This window comes from Psammomys obesus, unplaced genomic scaffold (genome assembly GCF_907164565.1).
Source record: "Psammomys obesus unplaced genomic scaffold, mPsaObe1.curated_primary_1811, whole genome shotgun sequence".
Taxonomy (NCBI): Eukaryota; Metazoa; Chordata; class Mammalia; order Rodentia; family Muridae; genus Psammomys; species Psammomys obesus.
Genome location: NW_026585626.1, coordinates 8,474,969 through 8,496,568, shown reverse-complemented (window position 1 = coordinate 8,496,568; position 21,600 = coordinate 8,474,969). Strand labels below are relative to the sequence as shown.

The window sequence follows — 21,600 nt, the reverse complement described above, 5'->3', positions numbered from 1 at the left end:
TGTGTGTGTGTGTGTGTGTGTGTGTGTGTGTGTGTGTGTGTGTGTGTAAGAGTGAGAGAGAGAGAGACAGACAGATAGAGAGGGAGAGAGAGGGAGAAAGAGAACGAGAGAGTTGTATGTGTGTGGTACCATGTATGTGTGTCTGTATGTGTGTGTGTTATGCACGTGTGTAACTGTGTGAGTGTGGCATGCCTTTCCACCAAGTTTTCTTTTTTTAGACAGGGCCTCTCCCTGATTGGGCTGGCTGGCTGGTGAGCTCCTGTCTCCATTTCTCCAGAGCTGGGATTGTATACAGGTCCCAGTGTGCCTGCGTTTTACATGGGTGCTAGGGAAGCTCAAGTTGAGCGCTCACGTTTGCATGGCAGGCACTTTATTGAGTGAGACATATTTTAGGCCCACCCAAACACATTTGGGGGGGAAAAAAAGACAGGCTCTCACTAGGTAGCCGTGGCTGTCCTGGAACTTACGACAGTCCAGGTTCACTTTCCCTTCTGAAGGCTGAAATTAAAGGAGAGTATAACTATGCCCAGCACACATTTTAAAACACAAATAATACTGTATTAGCATGAGCTAGGGAGACATGTAAACAGGATTTGGGATTCTAGCTTGCTTCTTTCCTTCCTTCCTTCCTTCCTTCCTTCCTTCCTTCCTTCCTTCCTTCCTTTCTTTCTTTCTTTCTTTCTTTCTTTCTTTCTTTCTTTCTTTCTTTCTTTCTTTCGAGACAGGGCTCCTCTGTGTAGCATTTGCTGTCCTGGAATTCTCTCTGTAAACCAGGCTGGCCTCAAACTCAGAACTCAGAGTTCTGACTGCCTCTGCATCCTTGAGTGCTGGGATTAAGGGTGTGCACCACCAGGCATGGTGTCACAGGCCTGCAATTCCAGCACTCAGGGAAGGAGAGGCAGGAAGATTACTGTGAGTTTAAGGCCTGCAAATCGAGTCCAGGATGGCCAAGGCTACATAGAGAAACCTTATCTCAACCCCCCCCCACACACACACACAAAAACAAAAAAACCCAAAAGAGGTGTGCACCACCACTGGCTGGCTTAGGGATCCTAAACTTTTACAGCTGCTAATGAGCGAAGAAGGGTGCTCAGATGCAAATGTGTGAGCTGCCTTTTAGGGAACAGGGAGGAGGTCCCTGCCTTTGGAGTTGAGGACAGAAAGAGAGAGCAGAACTGAGGGTCATAGAAACAGTGCTCAGAAGGGAAAACTGAGCTCTACTGAAGGACTTGGAGACACGGCCTGAGTAGACTGTTCTAGATGTTCTGACCCACGTGTCTATCGAGTGCCTCCCATTCCCCCCTTTTGCACGTAAGTGTCTATTGTAGTGACTAAGCTTGGTACCCTGTTCAAAATATCCACTGATGAGGGATATGGCATATTCCAGTGAAGTATGGCATTCAAGGTGAAGCATCCAAAGAACCCTGCCTGGACCTGATTTAGATCTGGGCCTTGAGCCTGATGCTTTCTGCAGGCCCAGGATTTTTACAGGGGGGAAAAATATAGCCCAAAGCAGGGAACCCACTGTACTTAATGTGATTTTCTTTTCATTTTGACATCTAACCCATTAACTCAGGTCTCACTTCCTCTATGAAGCTGACTGTTTCATGACTGAAAAATGAGCTCGCTCAGAGCGGGAAAGGAAGAGTTCATTTGCCCAGCATGTAGCCCAGGGTCTTCCATTTACCAGGCCGACATTACATGCTTGATGGAGTTAAAGTGGTGTTGAAAGCTCTGGGCCCATTCTCCTCCTTCTGCAGAAACCTAGAAAATATGTTTCTCTTTGCTACAGAATTTTTCTAACACTCTCAATCTGGAATGACTCAGAAACTATTTATTCAAAATAAATCACGTATATTCTGGAATGCTGGAGTTGGAAGGGACCTTAGAGGTCTAATAGTTCAGCCTTCTCATTTTTCAGATGAGGACACTGAGGTTTTATTGGTCACAGGGATGATGATAAAGTGGTTATGTGACCTGCCCAAGCTCGTATAATTAACGGCAGAGCCAAGAGTAGACATTCCTCCTGTCATCCCATTCCTTCATTCAACATCCTTTCCGGTGAGCCTGCTGTTTGTAAGACTCTTTCCAGCTCTGCTTCCCTTGGATGCTCAGAAGATCATGCGCAGCAGAACCAGGGCCTAAGCATCCACATTAGTCTGCTGACAGCCTTTGATGGGTGGAGATACTAAAGCCATGGCATTTGGCAAGGTTTTGTCTGGATGTCTGGAGTCTTTAGGCCAGATAACTTGTATGCCACCTTATCACGGATCGTCAAGAACTAGGTAACTTAATTATGCTCCAAATATAGTAATTTTCTTGCTTGCATGGTTTCTTAATCTATTTTCTGTTTTTAAAACTGAACATCACTGACTGGGTAATTTATGAAGAACGAAGGTTATGGTTATATGGTTATAGAGGTGGGGTGGATCAAGGTCAGGGGTCATATCTGATGAAGGCTTTCTTGCAAGGCAATACAGAACACCATGTAGTTAGTGAGCACATGTCAGAGATATATAAAAGACCAATTGCCAATATGACTCTTTCAGTCCATTCGTCAGGGAATAGATTGATTTAGTCACAAGGGCAGAGCTCCTCATGAACTAAGTATCTCTTGGCCTTGCCATTTAACACAAACACTATTTAAAGAAAGGATTAAAAAGTTAATTGCATTTATCTTGTGTACGTATGTGGTGTGTATGTGTGAAGATACTACCGTGCACCTACGGAGGTCTGGCAGTAGTCAGTTCTCTCCTTCCACCGTGTGGGCCCAGGGGATCAGACAGGTTGTCAGGCTTGATGGCAAGTGCCTTTATTTGCTGAGCCTTGTAGCCTGCCCTTGATCTCACCTCTTAATATTTCACTGCGGGGATTAGATTGCAACGTGAGTTTTGGTGGGGACATGCCAGGGACTACACATGGTCACTCTCCAATCTTGCGCACTATGTTCATCTGAAACTTCTCATCAGCTGCTCCAGCCAGTTCCTGGGTGTTCCACAATCTTCCTCAGTGCTCAGGAAGGTGGAACTCAGCCTGGGGCTCTAGCCGGCTTGCAGAGCCATCTCTGGTCACTTTGTGAACAGCTGGTTAGGGGCTGGCATATTCCTACACCCCTGGCATGGCACCTGCAAATCTACAACTCTCAACCCGATGACCTTCCTCTGTTTCCAAGGTCAGAAAGAACTTTCTTGATATGTTTGGAGAAAAATTACCTCCATAAGGAACCGACTGCTTTCACCCTTCAGAAGATGCACCTTTGGATCCTCCCACTTTACCATTTTTTTTTTCATCTCAAGCTTATGGACTTGACACATAGCTTAGGACGGTTCGCATGTGGCAAATGAGCCTAGCTCATCCCTACTCTGTTATCCTGAACACAGGGCACATCTTCTGAACATAAAATTGTATAGTCCCTCGGCCACCTAAGTCCTAGCGAGGCCAGTCACTAGACTGTTTATATAAAGAAGACAATGCCTCCTCCCACCACAAGGAATGGCTTCCCAGTCAAATAAGTGGTGAGTTGCTAGGAGTTAATGTACTTTATAAGTGGAACAGTCAGCTTTCTGATACTGTAAATAAAATATCCATAAAAGCTTATAAAGAGAAAAAGTTGATTTTGCCTGAAGGTTGAATGATGGTGGTTTTAGGCACCCCGTGAAGATGCTGGGTGGCAGTGCTGGCAAGTGTAGGGTACAGCAAACTGTCACCTTGCAGGCAGAAAGAAAAGGGATGTGGGGAACAGGTCCTGGGGTCCCACAACCTCCTGATAGTGTCACCCTGGGGACCAATCCCTTGGGAGACACTTAACGTTGAAACCCCGGACAAACGTTAAGTACTCACGAGCATTTTGGGTGTATCAGAGAAGAGGTGGTCACTTTGGATTATATGTTTACAACAGAAGAATGGAGAAACATATTTTTTGAACAAAAGCTCATGTTAAATTGTATAACAAACAAGCTGATACTTTAAGAGTTACGAGCTTTAAAAAGAAAATGTAATGCTCAGGAATAAAAGAAGAAAATGTCTTATTCCTTTCATGCCCAAATAAAAACCACTGTGATGTTTTCATGTTCTCCATCTTTGATCCTCTTCGTAAGAAATAAAAGACTCAGGGTGAATGAATGTTAAGTATTCCCGGTGGAAAACAGAGAGTGCACATGTTCTGACCTCAGAGATAAACCGGATAGGATGGGATGACAGGGGCGCAGGGAATCCTCCGGAAGTCTCTCAACAGGCGCCACACTCACCAGGCTCCTCTTGACTCTGAGCCCAAACATGCTTTTCGCATCAAGGGAGTTTCACAGGGAGTGGAGATGGGGATACCAGAAACTTCAGAACGGCCACATTTATTTAGGGAAAGGAAATAAAGGTGGAAAAAAAAAAACCGCATCTGAAACTTCCTACCCTGCGCTGGTGGTCACTCCAGAATTAACCGGTCCCCAACATTTTCGGCAGATGAGATAACTGCATTCCCCAAGGAGCCACAGAGCAGACAGACGACTATAACTGAAAAGCTGTTTCCAGGGAGTCCTTGTTCGTTTGAGGTGGCAGTGGGTGGACAAGAGAGCAGGCCACAGTGTGTGCTCTGGGCCAGTGCCTCAGTCCTGAAGTAAGTCTGGGATACGGCTGGTGATGCATGACGGCAAGAAAGGGCCATAACTGGCTACATGTCTGATGGAAAAAAACACTTGGGGCCGAGGGGGAGCAGGAGTGGGCTTTCTGTGCTCTGTGCACCACTCCCCAGCATGCTGTTCTCCTAGCCAAGCCATAGTCCAAGATGGTGGCCTCCAGAGGGCAAGTGGGTTGGTGACCGTATTTACACCTTGCTCCCCGCTCCTCAGTGGCCACCTTTGTGTCTCCCTCTAGCCTCCTTTATGGTACACTGGGAGACAAAGGGGATTTGCTGGCAGGTTAACGGCTTCACTAGTAAGGAGGTGAGTGATGCTGAAAATCAGACAAGCCTAAGACTCAATCAGTAAAAGAAGTAATGGCTGTTTGTGTGGATTCTAGATTTTTAGTCAGTTAATTGTAGGGAGAGGGGCCATTATTTAACCTCTTTCAAATCCTGTCTCATGGATTTTCTTTAGCCCTACACTTTACAGGGAGCGAAACAGCCAGCCTACTGTGGGCATGGAGGGGATGGGGCCAGAGGATTTCAAAGTCAAGTGCAAACATGGACTGATCTTTGAGCATGCTAAAATTAACATGGGAGTCAGCTGCAGGGGTCCAGGGGCTCCTCAGTTAGAGGCAGCCTGGAGATGCATTCAGAGGGGTCCTATCACCCCCGGCTGCTGTGGTCCGGGGGAACCTGAGCATTTACAAACTGTCTCCCTGTCCTAATGACTTCTTCCATTCTATCTTCCTTCAAGCTGCCAGCCTACTTTCCTTCTTTCCCTTAATATGAAACCCCTAAGCAGCCTACTCTATTTCAGCAAATCCCACATAATCCGTATCCAGTTACATTTTGGCCCCAGTGTCCGCCATTGACTGAACAGCATCTACTGAAGGTCCCATGGGCTTCACTGTTAAGCCACACTTCATTTGCTGACTGACCACTGGGCAGATGGAAATCAAGGGCACGAGAGAGCCTGCCACGTCGAGACCTTGGGTTTCAGGGAGCTGAGCTGGTCCCACATAAACAGTGACTCTAAGATTGTTATTAACATTTCTTGACTACATTCTCGCTGTCACTATTTTTTAATTTATTTTTTCTTAGTCTATAAAGAGCTCGATTTCATTCTCTTCCCCCTGCAATACTTTCCCAGCCCCAGTAGCCTCCTTTCCAGTTCATGTCACATGTCCTTCTGCCTCGTGCACTTTTCTTAACACTTCTTTTTCTCCTTTCTAGTGTCCTAGCTGGTTTCATAGTCACTACCCACTCCCAGACCCCTTCATCACATACATGCAAACATTAAAAGTTAGCACCGGTATTTCAGCAAGAAAACGCACGCATTGGCGGTAGGAGCCTGGGTCATCTCGCTTAATACAGAACTTCCGAGATTCACCCATGCTTCCAAAAATCTCGTAATTCCCCCCTATTACAGGCTCACAGCTATTTTAAAGCACCTTCTCTTAACACGAAGTTCAGATTCACAGAGACCCCAAGAGGAGCTAACTCACTTTCTGTTTTTTCAGGGATAGCAGGGTCTAGACCTCTGACGAGTGAAGCTGAGAGAAATGTCTCCATTTTCAAGTTAGAAAATGATGATGGATGATATTAATCCATTTTGGGGGTGTGTGAATAATCTTTTGGAGAAGCTGCTCCATTGTGTTCATTATCTAAGCTCAACAGAAGTCACTTAAGTATTAACCCTTTCATTCTGAACTCAGAATGAGGATGAATATGTATTTACTGAGTTGATTATACACCTGAGATGAGTCAAGGCCTGAGTCAATATAGGCTTGGTTTGGTTTGGTTTTGCTTCAAAAACTTATCTGTAAAGTTTTGAGATGCCTCAGAAAATTAGCAGGCATTGGATTCTATCTTGATTTTAAGTTAGTTTGATTAAAACTACTTTAAAAAGTCTCTTGCCTTTGTGCCGGATTTACAAGACTGACACCATGATAGATGAACTGCCGGGGTCACAAAATCAAGATTCTAAAGTTGTATTTTTACAACTGTAGGTGACTTGGCTGCTTCTGGCGCCTCCGGTGGGACTGTACTTTAAAAATAGAAAGCTTTCCATTCTGTATCACCTCTCTGTTGCGATTTCTGTACGTTTCTTAGTGACAGGCACCAGTCTGCCAGAGTGTCAGCCTCGGGCCCCAGTCCAACATAAACACCTGGCGCTGCCCAGCTAGCCCACGGAATTAGAGTTACCCGCGACCCACCCTCTTGCTCAAAGACTCTTTACTTCCAAGAAAAGCAGGTCTGTCAGCCACGGGGTTGGTATAGCTGTCAAGCAGAGAAGTCAATGCTGTGAAAGTCCATTGTCATTAGCCAAGGCTGAGGACTATCCTAGGAATGGCAGGCTCCTGACAGTCGCTGGCCTGAACTTGAATAGCTCATTTTTAACTTCCCAGCATCTGGGGTAGATGGTCTGTGTGTAAAGAGGAGAGAGGGTGGGGACTGGCCATTGGGTCCATTTGCCAGTCAGTCAATACTAGCTCAGTGTTCAGGGTTCTTAACCACTAATCCCAGGCCACTATGAACCCAAACTCATTCCAGACTTTTGAAAGTGTCTGTTACCCTTAGTGACAGTTACTTCGGATCAGTCCTTGGCTCTCATGCCCTTTCCCCTTCTTCTTCCTGCTACTAGGCAGGCAAGCTTCCTAACTTTTCCATAATGCTTTTTTTTATATATATATAGACCCCACCCCCATACCGAACGGATAAGAAATCAGTAACACTTTGCATATATAAAGGGGCCAGTGGCCAGGGGTAGACTGTAGTTTGCCCATGGCTGTTGCTATAGCATGTATAACAGTCACTATAACATATGTATTCAAACAAAATTACGGAGGAAGAGGAGATGGTAGGGTGTTGGGTGTTAACTGAATGTGAAAAGGCTGTTTTAAAATTCTAGTTGTTGAGGGTTTGTTGCCAGGCACCCTTTCTGAAGGTGGGGCTTCCCTTTTTTAGATCAAGAATCCTGTTGTATTCAAGCCCCGTGGCCTTCTCTGGGGGCCTACAGATGGAGAGACAAATAGAAGAATGGGGAAAAGAAATACTAATTGAAACAGAAGTTGCTAAGCACTCTGAAAACTACAGAGACCGTGACATGGGGTAGGGGGCTATGGGGAGGACCACTGATGTGCTGTCAGTGAACTCCGCTGCACATGCTCGGCACTAATGATGGGCAGAGTACAGGGCTGGGCAGGGGGAAGAGAGAGGACTGAGACCCAAGCCCAGGGACTCTGGTCCCTGCTGGATGGGTAGAACTGCATGCATGGAGCCGCAGAGATGAAGGGTTACATGGCTCCTCACAGCCACCGAGGAGGGGAACTACCTGGGGTGAAGAATATATGACTTTCAATTTAGTGTGTTTTTTCCCCATGGGTGGAGAAAGGGCACTATAGAACAAGGCAGCGGCATGAGCAAGGCAGGAGAAAAAACCGTTAAGTTTGCACTGGGAGAGGAGATAGGATCTTGTCAAGAAAGACTCAGTGTCCCGCTGTGAGAGTATGGGGATCTGGAAGCTGCCAACATCCCAGCTGGCTCTCTCTATAAGTAGGCAAATTCCCCTCAAAACAAAACAGAAAAAGAAAGACTCAAAGAACAGAAAAAGATAAAAGAGGTCATCAGGTCTTTAAAGCAGGACTGAAGAGAGGGTGGTGGACAGAAAAAATATCATTCCTTGAGCAAAAAACTTTCCTCCTTTGTCCTGGGACTCACTTTTGTTGTCTGAATAGATTCTGAACATGGTTTGTGTGTGTGTGTGTGTGTGTGTGTGTGTGTATGATCATATGTGTCTGCAGGTACACATATGTGTGTGTATGTCTGCATGTGCATGGAGGCAAGGGATCTGTCATTCCCTAGATGTTCTCTCTCTTGAAGATTTTTTTTTTAAGTGTGTGTGCATGTGCGTGTACACTCGTGCCTGTAGGTGTCTTTGGCGGCCATAGGTAGAGGATCTCGCTGGGGCTGGAGTGGCTGCAATCTACCAGCTCCGAGTACAAGAAACTGACTTCAGTCTTAACCATGGAGCCGTCCGTCTCCTTTAGCCTCTCTACCGTCTTTGAAACAAGGTGTCACAGTGAGGCCCGGGGTTCACCAAGGAAGCGAGGCTGGCCGGCCTTTACAAACGCACACCATCTCACATCTGGCTATTTACACAGATGCTGGGGATCAAACTCAAGTCCCTATGCTTGTGTGGAGGAACACGGCCAGCTGAGACAAGCCTCTGGGCCCCTCACTTTGTGCATTTTACGTGCCACTGTTTGCATACCGGCTTATCATGCGTGGTCCACAAGGAAGGCCCCTTTCTAGTCCTGTGGGGTCCGGGGTCCGTAATGCCAACAGGCATGGCCATCTCCTATTGTAACCATGGTAGAAGCTCACTCGCAGTCTTGGGTGCTGCAGTCTGTGACTCATCTCCCATTTCCGGAGTCAGTGTTGGAAGATGCTGACTGAAAGAGGCCTGAAACCAGAGGCCGGTGGCAGAAGCCCTCTTCTATTACACTTCAATTATTTCCTTAAAACAGAGTCTTCTACTGCCCGGAGCTAGGTTGGCAGCCAGAATGTTCCTGTAATCCTCCTGCCTCTGCCCTCCACTGTGCTCAAGTTACAGACTTATGTAGCATGGATACTGGGAATTCGAACTCAGGTCCTCACACTTGTGATGCCCTAACTATCTAAGCTAACTTACTATCTGAGTTATCTCCTCAGCCTTACAGCATAATATACAGATGATAAATACAGTACACATTTATGTATTAAGTATTTACATATTTTCAAGGAACATATAACCAGCAGGCTTAATTGCTGATTACTTACAAAATACATTATAATTATAAATATTAATATTACTTGCATATTTATGTTATTTAGATTTTTATAGATATTTACATGAATAAAGCCACATAATTATATAGACATACAGCTATATAAAATTAATACATATATTTATATTGATTTGTTATGTATAATAAGTTATGTATTTATACATTTATGAACCAATTCATAAAAATATATTTTTAAAAGTACTAAGAAAAAATAAGGTAATAAACTGGAAGGTTAAGGTAAGTTTCCAGGAAACAGTGTTACCTGTAATGCTTTTAACTTTTAAAAGGCAAATATTCTAAGCATCACCTCCAAAATTAAAGATGACACTTTCTGTGACATTCTTCTTGCTAAGTTTAGCAAGACACCACACAGACAGCAAAGTTTTACAATGCTGAACTGGCTGCAGCCGCCAAACCTAGTAAATACATTTGCTCCGTTTGGAATCATTTTTCTGGAGAACAGCTGGCTGAGGCTGCTTCCTGCTCTTTCCTGGTTCCTCAAACCTCAGGAGTTAATGTTGAATGAGGACTAGGCATGGTGGAGCACTCTGGGAGCGCTTCCAGGAAGGTGAGGGTGAGCAGCATTCCAGAGCAAGACTCCTCTTCCTCTCCCACAGTGCCGCTGTCCTCCTACAGGATGGCACTCTTCCTTGTCAAGTGACTAGAAAGCACACTGTCTTATGGCTCCCACCTGCACAGCCTCGTATAGCTTCCATTTATAGTTGAGAACTGAGTTGGCCAGAGGAAACATCCTAAGGTATATGATGGTTGCTTCCACTTCTGTTCTTTGTTTGTTTCCTTTTGTCTTAGAGACAGGATCTCAGAATGCAGCCTAGGCTGGTCTGGAACTCATTCTGTAGCCCAGGCTAACCTCCAACTTGTGATACTACTGCCTGAGCTTCCCAAGGGCTAGAATTACAGAAGTGAGGGAGGTGCAGCATCCAGCAGCTACTTATTCTTTTCAAGGTATGGATCTCATTTACTGGGAAGGAAACAACACTGAGTCAGTTTCAGACTTAGGGAAGGAGAGGGCTATTTGGGGCCTTTGCAATAGGTTTTTTCCTTGGCTGGGAAAATTGGGAAGGAGAGGAAAAAGGTGAGTGTTGGCGAGAAGTCTGATGTTGGTAGAGCAGAAATCCAGTGTCTGCTCTATTAGTTCGATTTCTGTTGCTGTGATAAAAACATCGTGTTCAAGGCAACTTACAGAGGGAAGGGTTTATTTGGGCTTATGGTTTCAGAGAGATGGGTCCATTCTGGTGAGGAGCCATGGCAGGCAGGCACTGTGGCCAGAACAGGAAACTGCATCTTCAGCCACAAGCATAAAGCAGACAGGGCAATGGAAGTAGGGCAGGGTTATAAAATCCCAACTCCACCCTAGTGAAAGACTTCCTCCAGCAGTGTGGCATTTCCTCAGTGCCAACGGGCACCTACATGTTCAAATATCTGAGCGTATGGGGTTGCTTCTCAGTTAAACAACCACAACTATCTTGTACTTTAAACTTCTGTGGGGAGCCTGTGGAGAGCACAAGCTGATGGGAATCTCTTCCCTTGAGCACACCACACAACACTAATGGCAAGATCACCTGCTCCTGCCTGGTCTCATACCCAGTGTCAATCTTCTGTAAAACAAAGCTGTCCCCCAGAAATGGCAAATTGAGCATTGAAGCCATAAGCACGGGGATAATGAGCTCCTGTGGGTTCCTTTTGCTAATGGCAAGAATTGATTACTTCATGCTGGATGTGTAATTAAAGTGGGGAGAGGTAATGAACAATGAAGTTATGAAACGGATACAGTAATCAATTAGGTTTTTACTGCTGCTTAGAAAGACTGAAAATGAGCCAGTATGCTGTCTATCCAAGCGGACACAGTAAGTTTAACAGACCTTGACGAGTTTGGAGAGAGCAACAGACTACTAAACTACATTTCCTGCCCTGAAGGACGCTATCAGAAAGCCACCCTGAGCCTGGGTGAGGAAGTCACAAACAATCTACCTTACATAAAATGTGACTTTCCCATCCTTCAAGCATTCCAACAGCTATGCTGGTTCTTGCTGATGTTGTGAACCACTGGGCTGGAGGCATCATGGAGACCACAGCAGACAAGAGGAATGCTGGTGTGGCCAAGGGCTGCTCAACTTAAAGTAGTTGAAAGAACTGTTTAACCTACGAACTAGCAGATCCATCTTTCAGATAGCTCTGTATCACACAGAGAGCAGGACACTTGTCTAGTTTAGTACACACAAGGATGAAGAGAATGGGACAGGACGCAGGAGCAAGACACAGAACTGGAAAACCTGGTGTGCGCATGTGTGCTGTGTTTGTGTGGGAGGGGCTGTGTGTATTACGTGTCTGTGGTACTTTTGCACAGCTGTTATTGAAATGATTTAGTCATGTTGTTATATCAGGCGCTGCAGGGTAATGGTTAAGCTTGTTCTTTCTCAGGTTATATCAAAATTGTCACCGAGAGTTCTACTGCCACATGGGGAGGGTAACTGAGAGACACAGGACTTGCCTTGTGAAGAGAACTGCCAAGGTGTTAACTTATAAACACAGATACAAATTCATATGAACACAAAGGATAACATTCATAGGCTCAACATGTGGCAGAGTATACATCAGCTATGTTACTGCACTTTAAGTGGCCATGAAGGGTAATGTCAATATGGCCACTGTCTATCACCAGGTTGGTTGAATTTGTGGGTGAGGCCATTCCAGTCTCACAAAATATCATTCAAAGTTCATTCAAATGGTAAATGTTTGGTTCTTATGGAAATGAAACTCCTGGAGCTGGAGAAGTGGCTCAACACATCCCGCCCTTGCGGAGGACACGAGCTTGATTTCCAGCACGCACACTGGGCATCTCACAACCGCCTGTAGCTCTAGCTACAGAGGATCCAGTGGCCTCTGCAGACCTTTGTACTCATGTGCACATATCCATACACAGGGATACACAAAATGACATAATTTACAAACATATTTAAAAAAAGACAGTAAAAGCTGGGGGTGGTGGCACTCGGGGAGCAGAGGCAGGCAAATTACTGTAAGTTTGAGGCCAGCCTGGCCTACGAAGTGAGTCCAGGACAGACAGGGCTGCACAGAGAAACCCTGTCTCAAAAAAAAAAAAAGGCTAGGAAACTCCTAAAAAGAGATATATAAATGTCTTGATGGCACAAATACAGAAAAGAACCTAAAGCCTCAAAGACTCAGGAGGATAGCTTTGAATTGGCTTTTGTCAGGAATGAAAATGGGCAAAACACTGGGTGCCTGTATAACTATATATATACATATAATTATATGTATATGTGTACATATATAATTATATATATGTATACACACACACACACACACACACACACACACACACACACACACGACAATGCATTTGTTGTTTCTGTTAACTTCTCTATGGCATTTGATATCATGCCCAGAAACTTGGCTCTGGGAGCTGCTCCGTCTTTCTGCCTCAGGAAGTTCATAAGGACCCCTTGTCTATCCCAATTTCATGCTTGGTCATTAGCATAGCAGGTATTTCCATGGAATACAGTATGCAAATAATACTTAATTTCACCCGTCAGCTTTGGAAACGTTGGAGTGCTTTCTAGGCACCTGAGAAACTTCCAGTGGTGTGGACTACACTATCAATCATAATATCGGTAACAGCTTTAGTTATTAAATTTACTTCCCAAAATAATGAAAGTAAAAAGGCTTAGCTTTAGGAAGACACGAGATGGAGAGCCCATTGCATCTAGATTAGGCCAGTACTATGATCGGACTAGAGCTCGTCAGTTCGGGTCCTGGTTCCTTTGGGCCTGGCAGAGCCTGGGGGCTGACCCTCAGACTACGCATGTGCCTAAGTAGGTGAACACAGGAGAGTTTCCATTTACGGTGACTCTGCACAGTGGCCTACGCAGTGAAGCCTACACTGCATGCTTTCCTAGAGTGATGCAGAGCTGGTGGAGCTCGCAGCCCCTGGGAAGCCAACAAAACACTGAAAGAGGAGCTTTGAGAAGTGTTATGCGCTAGAATCTGCCTGTGAGTTGTGCTGGGGCAGAAAGAAGCAGAGGGAAAAAGGAAGACCAGAAGTTGCCACATTTTTGCTAGTGTGATGTGAGGGTTGATCTCTGAGGAAGAGGCATGCAGCAATTTGCACGTTAATCCAACTCAAGGCATTGTGCATGCGAGGCAAACATTGCCACTGAGCCCCAGGCAGCAGTCTGTTGCAGAGAGCCTGCAACTTCCTGCAAAGAAGCAAAATTACCACGATCAGAGCCTGGAGTAGGATTTGGGAGAAAAGGTTAGGACTCCTGGCTAACTCAGAATTTCAGACAATCAATGGATATGTTATTTTATTTTTTTAGCAGAAGTATATCCCAATGTTTGCAATATTTCATGGGACCCATGCAATTTGAAACACTTGTTTATTGGAAGAATTTTGAATTTTACTTAATGTTTCCTATTTTCATTTGATGAATCTTACAAACATGTGAAGCATCTCCATTCAGCAAAGTATAGAAAATAACCCTAAACGGCCAGGTGTGGTGGTACGCACCTATAATCCCTGTACAGCAGAGGTAGGCAGTGAGTTCGAGGCCAGCCTGGTCTACGAAGTGAGTCCGTGACAGCCAGGGTTACACAGAGAAACCCTGTCTCAAAGAAACCAAACCAGGCCAAACCAAACCAACCAAACAACCAGATAAATAAATAACCCCAAGCAAAGAATGCCACAGACATAGCAGCACAGCTTCACCAAGGGCTCGTGTTGATATTCGGGGACCTGGAGAGTACGAACGCAGTGTGACAGAAACAGAGGGCTTTGTGGGCAGTGACACTCCACACAAAGAGCAGAGACAGGTTTTCTTCAGTCACACTTCTCCAGCTCACACACTTGAACTCGTGTGGTAAGCCGTAGCTGTAAGAGGGAAGACCAGCTACACCTGACTGTCACAGGAACAGAGTGACAGGCTTTGTGATGTCAGAGAAGCCGACACATGGTTCTTGTTGTTTTCCTTGTGTTTGCTTCTGGTATTTATTTACCTATTTATTTATTTTTGAGACAGTCTCATGTGGCTTGGTTGGCCTGGAACTTGCTATGTAGACCAGGCTGGCCTACAACTCACAGGGGTCCACCCGCCTCTGATTCTCTGGTGCTAGTATTAAAGGCATGCACCGACATGCCTGGCCCAACTGAAAGATGTTTTATAAATATCCCGTCCTATGTGGGAAACTGTTAGGACCAGTCTATTGTTTTCCAAAATACAGAACACATCAATACTTAACTCTTTTAAATACAATGTGGGTTCTGGAGATGGAACTCGGGTCTATGTGTTTGCAAGACAAACACTTTACCAAAAGAGCCATCTCCCTAGCCCTGGACTACTTCCTGAGGAGCTATGCGGGACATTTTTTCACTTCAGGGATTGACAGCTCTATCCATTTACATATCCCTCCAACTAGACTGAAAATACCACAGGTTCTTATAGATGGTGATTTCAAACCAGATCAGTTTGGCAGACACAGGCATGGATGGATGGGTGGATAGATGGATTGATAGATCGATAGATAGACAAATAGACGATGGAAAGATATAAAAGATAGACTAATATATGATAGATGGAGATATAAAAAGGTTGACTAATAGAAGTAGGTATATGCAGATAGAAAAAGATAAATAGAAACGTGAGATGCATACAGATAGACTGACAGGGATCTATTGCTGTGATGACGGTAACCAAAAGCAGCTTGAGGAGGAAAGATTTTATTTGGCTTGTGTCCCAATCACAGTCCATCACTGAGAGAAGTCAGGACAGAAACTCAAACAGAACAGGACCCTGGAGGCAGGACCTGAAGCAGAGGTCATGGAGGAGTGCTGCTTATTGGCTTATTCCCCATGGCTTGCTCAGCCTTTCTTATAGAACCCTCCATGGGCTGGACCCTCTACAGGTCAATATGATGGGTGGCATTTTCTCAGTGGGAGTTTTCCCTCTTTCCAGATGACTCTAGTTTGTGTCAAGTTAACAGACGCTAACTAGGACAGAGTATGTAAGAGCTCATGAGGCCCTGCTGTAGCTAGCCAAACATCAGAAATTCATTCCCACCAAATGCTTATTTTTGAAAAAAACAAAAACAAAAAACAACCCAACAACAAACAACAAACAAACAAACAAACACAAACCCACATTACTCATTTCATAAGTTTGAGATAAGACCTCATGAGCTCTCCCTGGGATCACAAAGATGAAAGTTTTGGGGTGCACAGACCTGAGAGCAGACATCTGTGTGCTTGCATAACCCTGTTTTTGTTTGTTTTTCTCTCTCTCCTGGCTTTCATTTTCAGGTCCTCTTTATTCATCTCATCTACATGCCTGTCAAATAAGGGTCTGAAAGCTGTACCTTCTCCAAGGAAGTATGCAGAGAAATCCCTGGCTGAGCAGTCCTGTGCTCTGCAAAAATGCCTTTTCTCTGGTAAGCAGGATGGCGGGTTTTGTCCCCTTTAGTTTCTCCTGGAGCTTTTCTTTTTAACTTAGTGGAGAGCTAGGTATAGCCAGATTAATAAACAGCAGGCTTCGGTCTCAGGAGAATAATTTGGTTTGTGTGGGTGTGTGTTGGTTCCTCCCAGGTCAGAAGAGGGTGTTGAATCCCCTGAAACTGGGGTTATGAGCCATCCAAGGTGGGTGTTGTGAAGCAAAGCCAGGTCCTCTGCAAGAATACCAAATGCTCACATGGTCTTAACTGCTGAACCATCTCTCCAGAGCCTCTACAACAACAACAACAATAATGATAGATAGATAGATAGATAGATAGATAGATAGATAGATAGATAGATAGATAGATAGATAGATAGGGTTTTTGCTGAACCCAGAGTTCACTTATTCATAGGCTGGCTGGCCAGTGAGTTCCACCTGTCCCTGCCTCACCAGTGCTGGGAGAGCAGATGCATGCTGCTGTGTCTGGCTTTCTGCTGGAGTTAGAGAGTTGTAAACTGCCATGTAGGTGCTAGGAATCGAACTTGGGTCCTCTGGAGGATCAATACAAGCTCTTAACCTCTGAATCATCTCTTTAGTACACCCACCAAACAACTGGTTTTATGAGGTGCCACAGATGGAGATCAGGGCTTTGCACATGCTAGGCAAGCACTCTATCAACTGAGCCTACAAAGAACAGGATGACTTTAAAAACTGAATCTGTACAATCCCTCTCATCTTCCCAAGGAAACCACAATAGACTTTTAGTCTCCATATCAACAACTGAAAGCCCCAAAGCTTTGGTTCTCTTCCACCTGGCCAGCTGCTTGGACAATAACTTCAGGATTCTCCAGTGAACTGTAAATTCAGCCTCATTTTCTAATTCAAAGGTGCTCATGCTCAGCGTACATCAGAGGTGAGTGGAGGAAAGGGATACAGGCCAAAGTTTCCAAAACGGTCAGTTTGACCTACTCTGCATTAGAAACAGCCATGTCATGGTTAAAAGAAACAAAAACACCTTCCCAAGACAGAAAAGTCTCCCAAAAGCAAGCTTATTGATTTTTTGAATTTGTTTTAGTTTACATAAGCTTTTCATATATAAGCCGCTGTGGTCATAAACGTTTAATCGGCTCCCAGGATCTTAAACATAATCAAGGATCCCATTACCTGGTGCTCTGTGTCTCTGATTCCTCCACAATTTTCATTCCTTTTTGTAGTCTTTGCCAGATAATAAAGTTGATTCCCCTTCAAACCCTTCCCCAAATGGTTAGATCATTATCAGTCCATTTGTTGACTGACTCCCATTTACAATTCTTGTGGAACTCTAGCCAATGGCAGTTAAGACGACTCAAAAGCACTTTCAGATGGGAGGCCCTTCTCCAAAGCTTTGACCTCATTTGTTCTTGGATCTTGAAAACAATTGCCGAGATTTTTTTTTTCAGCAATTTTCAATTCAAGCATACTGGATTTGTTCTCCAAACAAGACTGTGGTCCATCTTAACGGCAAGATCAAGAGAGGGGAGAGGCCCTGGAAAAGTTGACTATAATTATAAAGGAAGGGAGGAACATGGGATGCTTTGGGGAGAATCATTCTGAGAGGAAAGATGGTGCAGAACAAGAAATAGACATTCAGAAGGTCTGGCCCAAAGCTAGGGTTGGATTGGTGAATCTGAGGCCATTTTTACATATACACAACAGTTCAGAAATAAGAACTTCACTTACTGTGAGCCATGGCATTCCACCATGGGCACTGGAAATAACCTTTAGTTTGAACCATATAGGGTAGGAGGGTGAGACACCTTTCTTCAGCTGTCAAATGGATCACCAATGACTTCCCTCTAACAAAAGATAGATTATATAGAGAGAAGCATAGCAGATTTATCTCAGCCAACTTTTGTGTGGCTAAGGAGCCTTCAGAAGGAAGGCCTAGACCTAACAACCTATACAAAATTGGTTACTTTCATGTTTAGGTCTGAGGACAGCTTTACAGAAATGTGACTGGGCCAAAGAAATGATTAGATATAATAGGCTGGGTAAGGAAACTTGGCAGTTCGTGCCCACATCCATCTTGGCATCTCTCTGTGACATTCCTTCCCACTAGGTAGAGGACAAAGCCTCTTCCACAGGGAAGGTCTTATGATCCAGCCAGTGAAGGTAAGCCAGAGAAATCTCTACAGCCAGTTCTTACATGAGTAATTGAGGAACTATTTCTAAGTTTCATGAGGGGCATTTGGAGAGAGGGGTTCTATGGCCTGCCTTGGAGGATAGAAGAAGGTAGGTGAAAGAAGAGAACAGGACAGAGTTAGAAAGAATTTGTTTCTGTGGCTTCCCAATTTCCTGTGGCTCAAAATATGCACCAAACAAGCTACAGTGCCATGCTTTGAAAACTGTTTTCTGGGCTCCAAGAGGAGAGATGCTGACACATGTTCATGACGGTCAAAGCTTCAATCACTGCAGAGCCGGGGAAGGCATTTATCATTTCTCACATTTGAAACTGTCACAGGCACTCGGTGACCTGGGTGTTCATTTGATCTTGACTTTCCATAGCCTATGTGCTTTCAAGCCCTGTGTACTCCAGGTCCTTAACACGTAGGATGTCTATCCCCCTCTCAGTACATCCAGGCTCTACCTAGACTATCTGGCCTTGGAATGGGCCCTGCACCTCAACACCTTGTGTTAGTTTGCTCTGCACAGGCCAGCCTCACCTGACCTTCCCATGGCCTAGATCCTGTAGGCATTGCAAATAGCCAAGCAATGGATTCCCTCTCATTGGACTATTCTCCTTCCAACCTGACCCTTGCAAGCCCTTCTGGATCTTTCTTGTGTTGTCTGATGTGTTCCTTCAGTGACTATGCTCTGTTGGTTTGTAATTACTGTAAGGTCAAAGCTTGTGTTTGTCTACGCATGTCCTCACCTTCAACTTGGGGCAAACTCAAAACTTACCCCACAGGTTAAGGATTAAATGAGTTAACTCAAGGCAAGAATTTAGCCTTATACATGCACAAGGGTGGTGCAAACTGTGCTTACAATAATAGTAAATAGTACTGTGCTTACAACAAGACAGCTAAGTGGATGAAGGCTTCTGCAGGACAACCTTGCTCAATCACAGCAGCTACAAGGCGCAAGGAGAGACTCTGGACTCTCAAAAGTTGTTCTCTGACCTCCACATGCAGGCTATGGCACATACATGCACATACCTACACACACATCCAACCACAGTAAGTGTATAAAAGTGTACTAATTTCTTAAAGTATATACTCGGCAAACACATGCAGAACGGATGGATTCCCAATCCAGGTCCTGCCCCCACCTTATTCCAACCAGCTGTTACAGCTACGGTTTGTAATAGAATGTAGCAGGGCCGTGTGGCAGTCCGTGCTGGAGCGGAATCAGCAGTCCTCACTGCTCTGTCACCGTCACCAACAGTACAAACACATCTTTGTTTCCCTGCGGTTTGGAACGTGTGCTGCTGTGTTATGCAAGAATTAACTGAGGCAAGGTGATGTGCAATTAAAAGGGGCAGGAGTCACAAACTGCATAATCCATCTCCATGTCCCTTGACGTTGTCTTGGATAGCTCAAGTGTGCGGCATAGAGGGCACCCACTCTTCTTTCATTTCTGTTGTGACTAAATATCCTGACCGAAAGCAACATTCGGAAGAGTTTATCTGCGTCACAATTCTAGCTCGTGGCTGTGGGAAAGCTAAGGCAGGAACTTTGAGTATCACACCCAAGTGCGGAGCAGAGAGAAAGCACATGCTTGCACCCTTGCTTGCTTACTCAGCTATATTCCTTCATTTTTACACAGTCCAGGACTCAGACCAAGAAACGAGCTCCCCAAGCTCAGGGTCAGTCTTTTCGCTTTCAAAATACCTCTCTGTATTGCTGAGGGAGCACATACTAGAAGCCATGCCAGAGAAATCAAGACGAGCCCGCACAGACATTTCTGTAGGGCCCATGGGAATACAGTAGAGGCCTGCAGAGTAGGCCAACCCAACCTAGCCAGTTCTCAGCTGAGGGCTTCTTCCGGGGCACTCTAGACTGTGGCAGGTTGGTTGACAAATACAACTAACGAGCATGGCGGGCATGGTGCCAGACTTGGAAGTGATTCCCAGGTCAGATGTCATTTAACCCTTTATGTGTCAGGCGGCCCCTTCTAGCAAACATGTGCATAGGAAATGCTATCTTACATGGCTCACAGTGGGCGCTCTCCATTCCTCTGTACCATACCAGGTCATGTGACTCCCAGATAGGCTGGTCTAGGAAAGGCCGACGCACACAAGGGCATGGGCTTCTAGTGAGTTCTTTAGAAGCCTCTGCAACAGCTCTATAAAAAGCCAGAAGAGGAAAACACACCCGAGGATGAGGCCAACCCTGGGAGAGCCTATGAGCTCACAGTTTTGCTAATTTTTGTTGGTGTCTGATGAAGGCTGTACTGATGTGTTAAAGTCACTTGGTTGTAGACAGCTTTCTTGGGTTTAGACAACATCACCACACCAGTGCCACAACAGGCACTGGCCACAGAAAGTGCCTTCTTCCCCTCCTCTGAAGCGACCTCTCTACTTGTGCCCAGCTCCGTATCACCCCATAACTGCACACTGCCACGATATACTCCATTCTCCCTTAATTGCTCATGAATTTGGAGAAACAGGTATTTTCACCTGGAAAAAAATAATTCTAACAAACTCTTCACCGGAACTTTTACCTTTGCACAGTGAGACCACGGGTGTGATGTGGAAATCCATCACAGATGATGAAGAAGACGGAGATGTAGCCAACCCACCTGTTTTTTTGTGGAGCAAGCTGGGTCTGTGCCTGCAGAGGCTGAGGTCCTGGGCCTGGCTCGCAGCTGAGGAGAATGAGGCCCTTTCACCTGCTGAGCTCCCAGGAACGAAGGGAGAGTTCTGAGGTGGCCTGGCTTCACTTTTCTCGAGGCTTGATGAGTAGAAGGCATCCTGAGTTTTCTTCTTTTCCTTTTTTAACATATTGACCAGGATATCTGAAATCTGGTTTAAGGATAAATCCTACAACGGCTCCTGAGAGATGATCATGATCACACATAAATTCCAAAAGCAATTATTATTCTCCAACCAAATAACTGCAACTAATGAACTTTGTGGGAGGCTGGCCACAGGGACACAGCAATTCCTTGAATTTGAATGTGCAGCTGTAGACAGCTTAGGAGGGACTCAGCCATTCATTGTGACACAATGATATGGAAACTATCAACCTGAAAAAAGATCTTTAAAATTGAAAGGTCTTTAAAACAGAAAGATCTGTAAAATCTGATTAACCTTTGTGTGAAGAATAGAAATGGGAGCCAGGCGATATAGCCCTGTTGGTCAAGTGCTCGCCCAGCTCACACAAAGCCCCGAGTTCATCCAGCACTACATTAGGCTGGCTGGTGTAGCTCATGCCCAGAATCCCAACGTTCCTGAGGTAGAAGGAGCATCAGAAATTCAAGACCATCCCTGTCACCATAATGACTCTGAGGACATCTTGGGCTATGTGAGACCCTGTCTTCTTTCAGCACCCATGCAAAAGGCTGGGCACAGAGAGTGGAGCTTCTTGCCAACAGTTCTGGGAGGTAGAGAAAGGATGACACCTGGGGCTTACTAGCCAGTGTGTGACCAGCCAAACTAGCACACTCCAGGTTCATTGAGAGGCTCTCAAAATACAACCTGATTGAGGAGGGC

The 21,600-nt window shown here is 45.1% G+C and overlaps 1 protein-coding gene across 1 annotated transcript in view; it reads right to left on the bottom strand.

Annotated features, from left to right (window-relative positions):
* The window catches only part of Kif6 (kinesin family member 6), a 288,300-nt gene that overhangs the window by 119,370 nt on the left and 147,330 nt on the right, over positions 1-21,600 (bottom strand). The window contains exon 13 of the mRNA XM_055614888.1: positions 20,688-20,903. Within this exon, the coding sequence (XP_055470863.1) occupies positions 20,688-20,903 (216 nt within the window). The remainder of the gene's footprint in view (positions 1-20,687; positions 20,904-21,600) is intronic.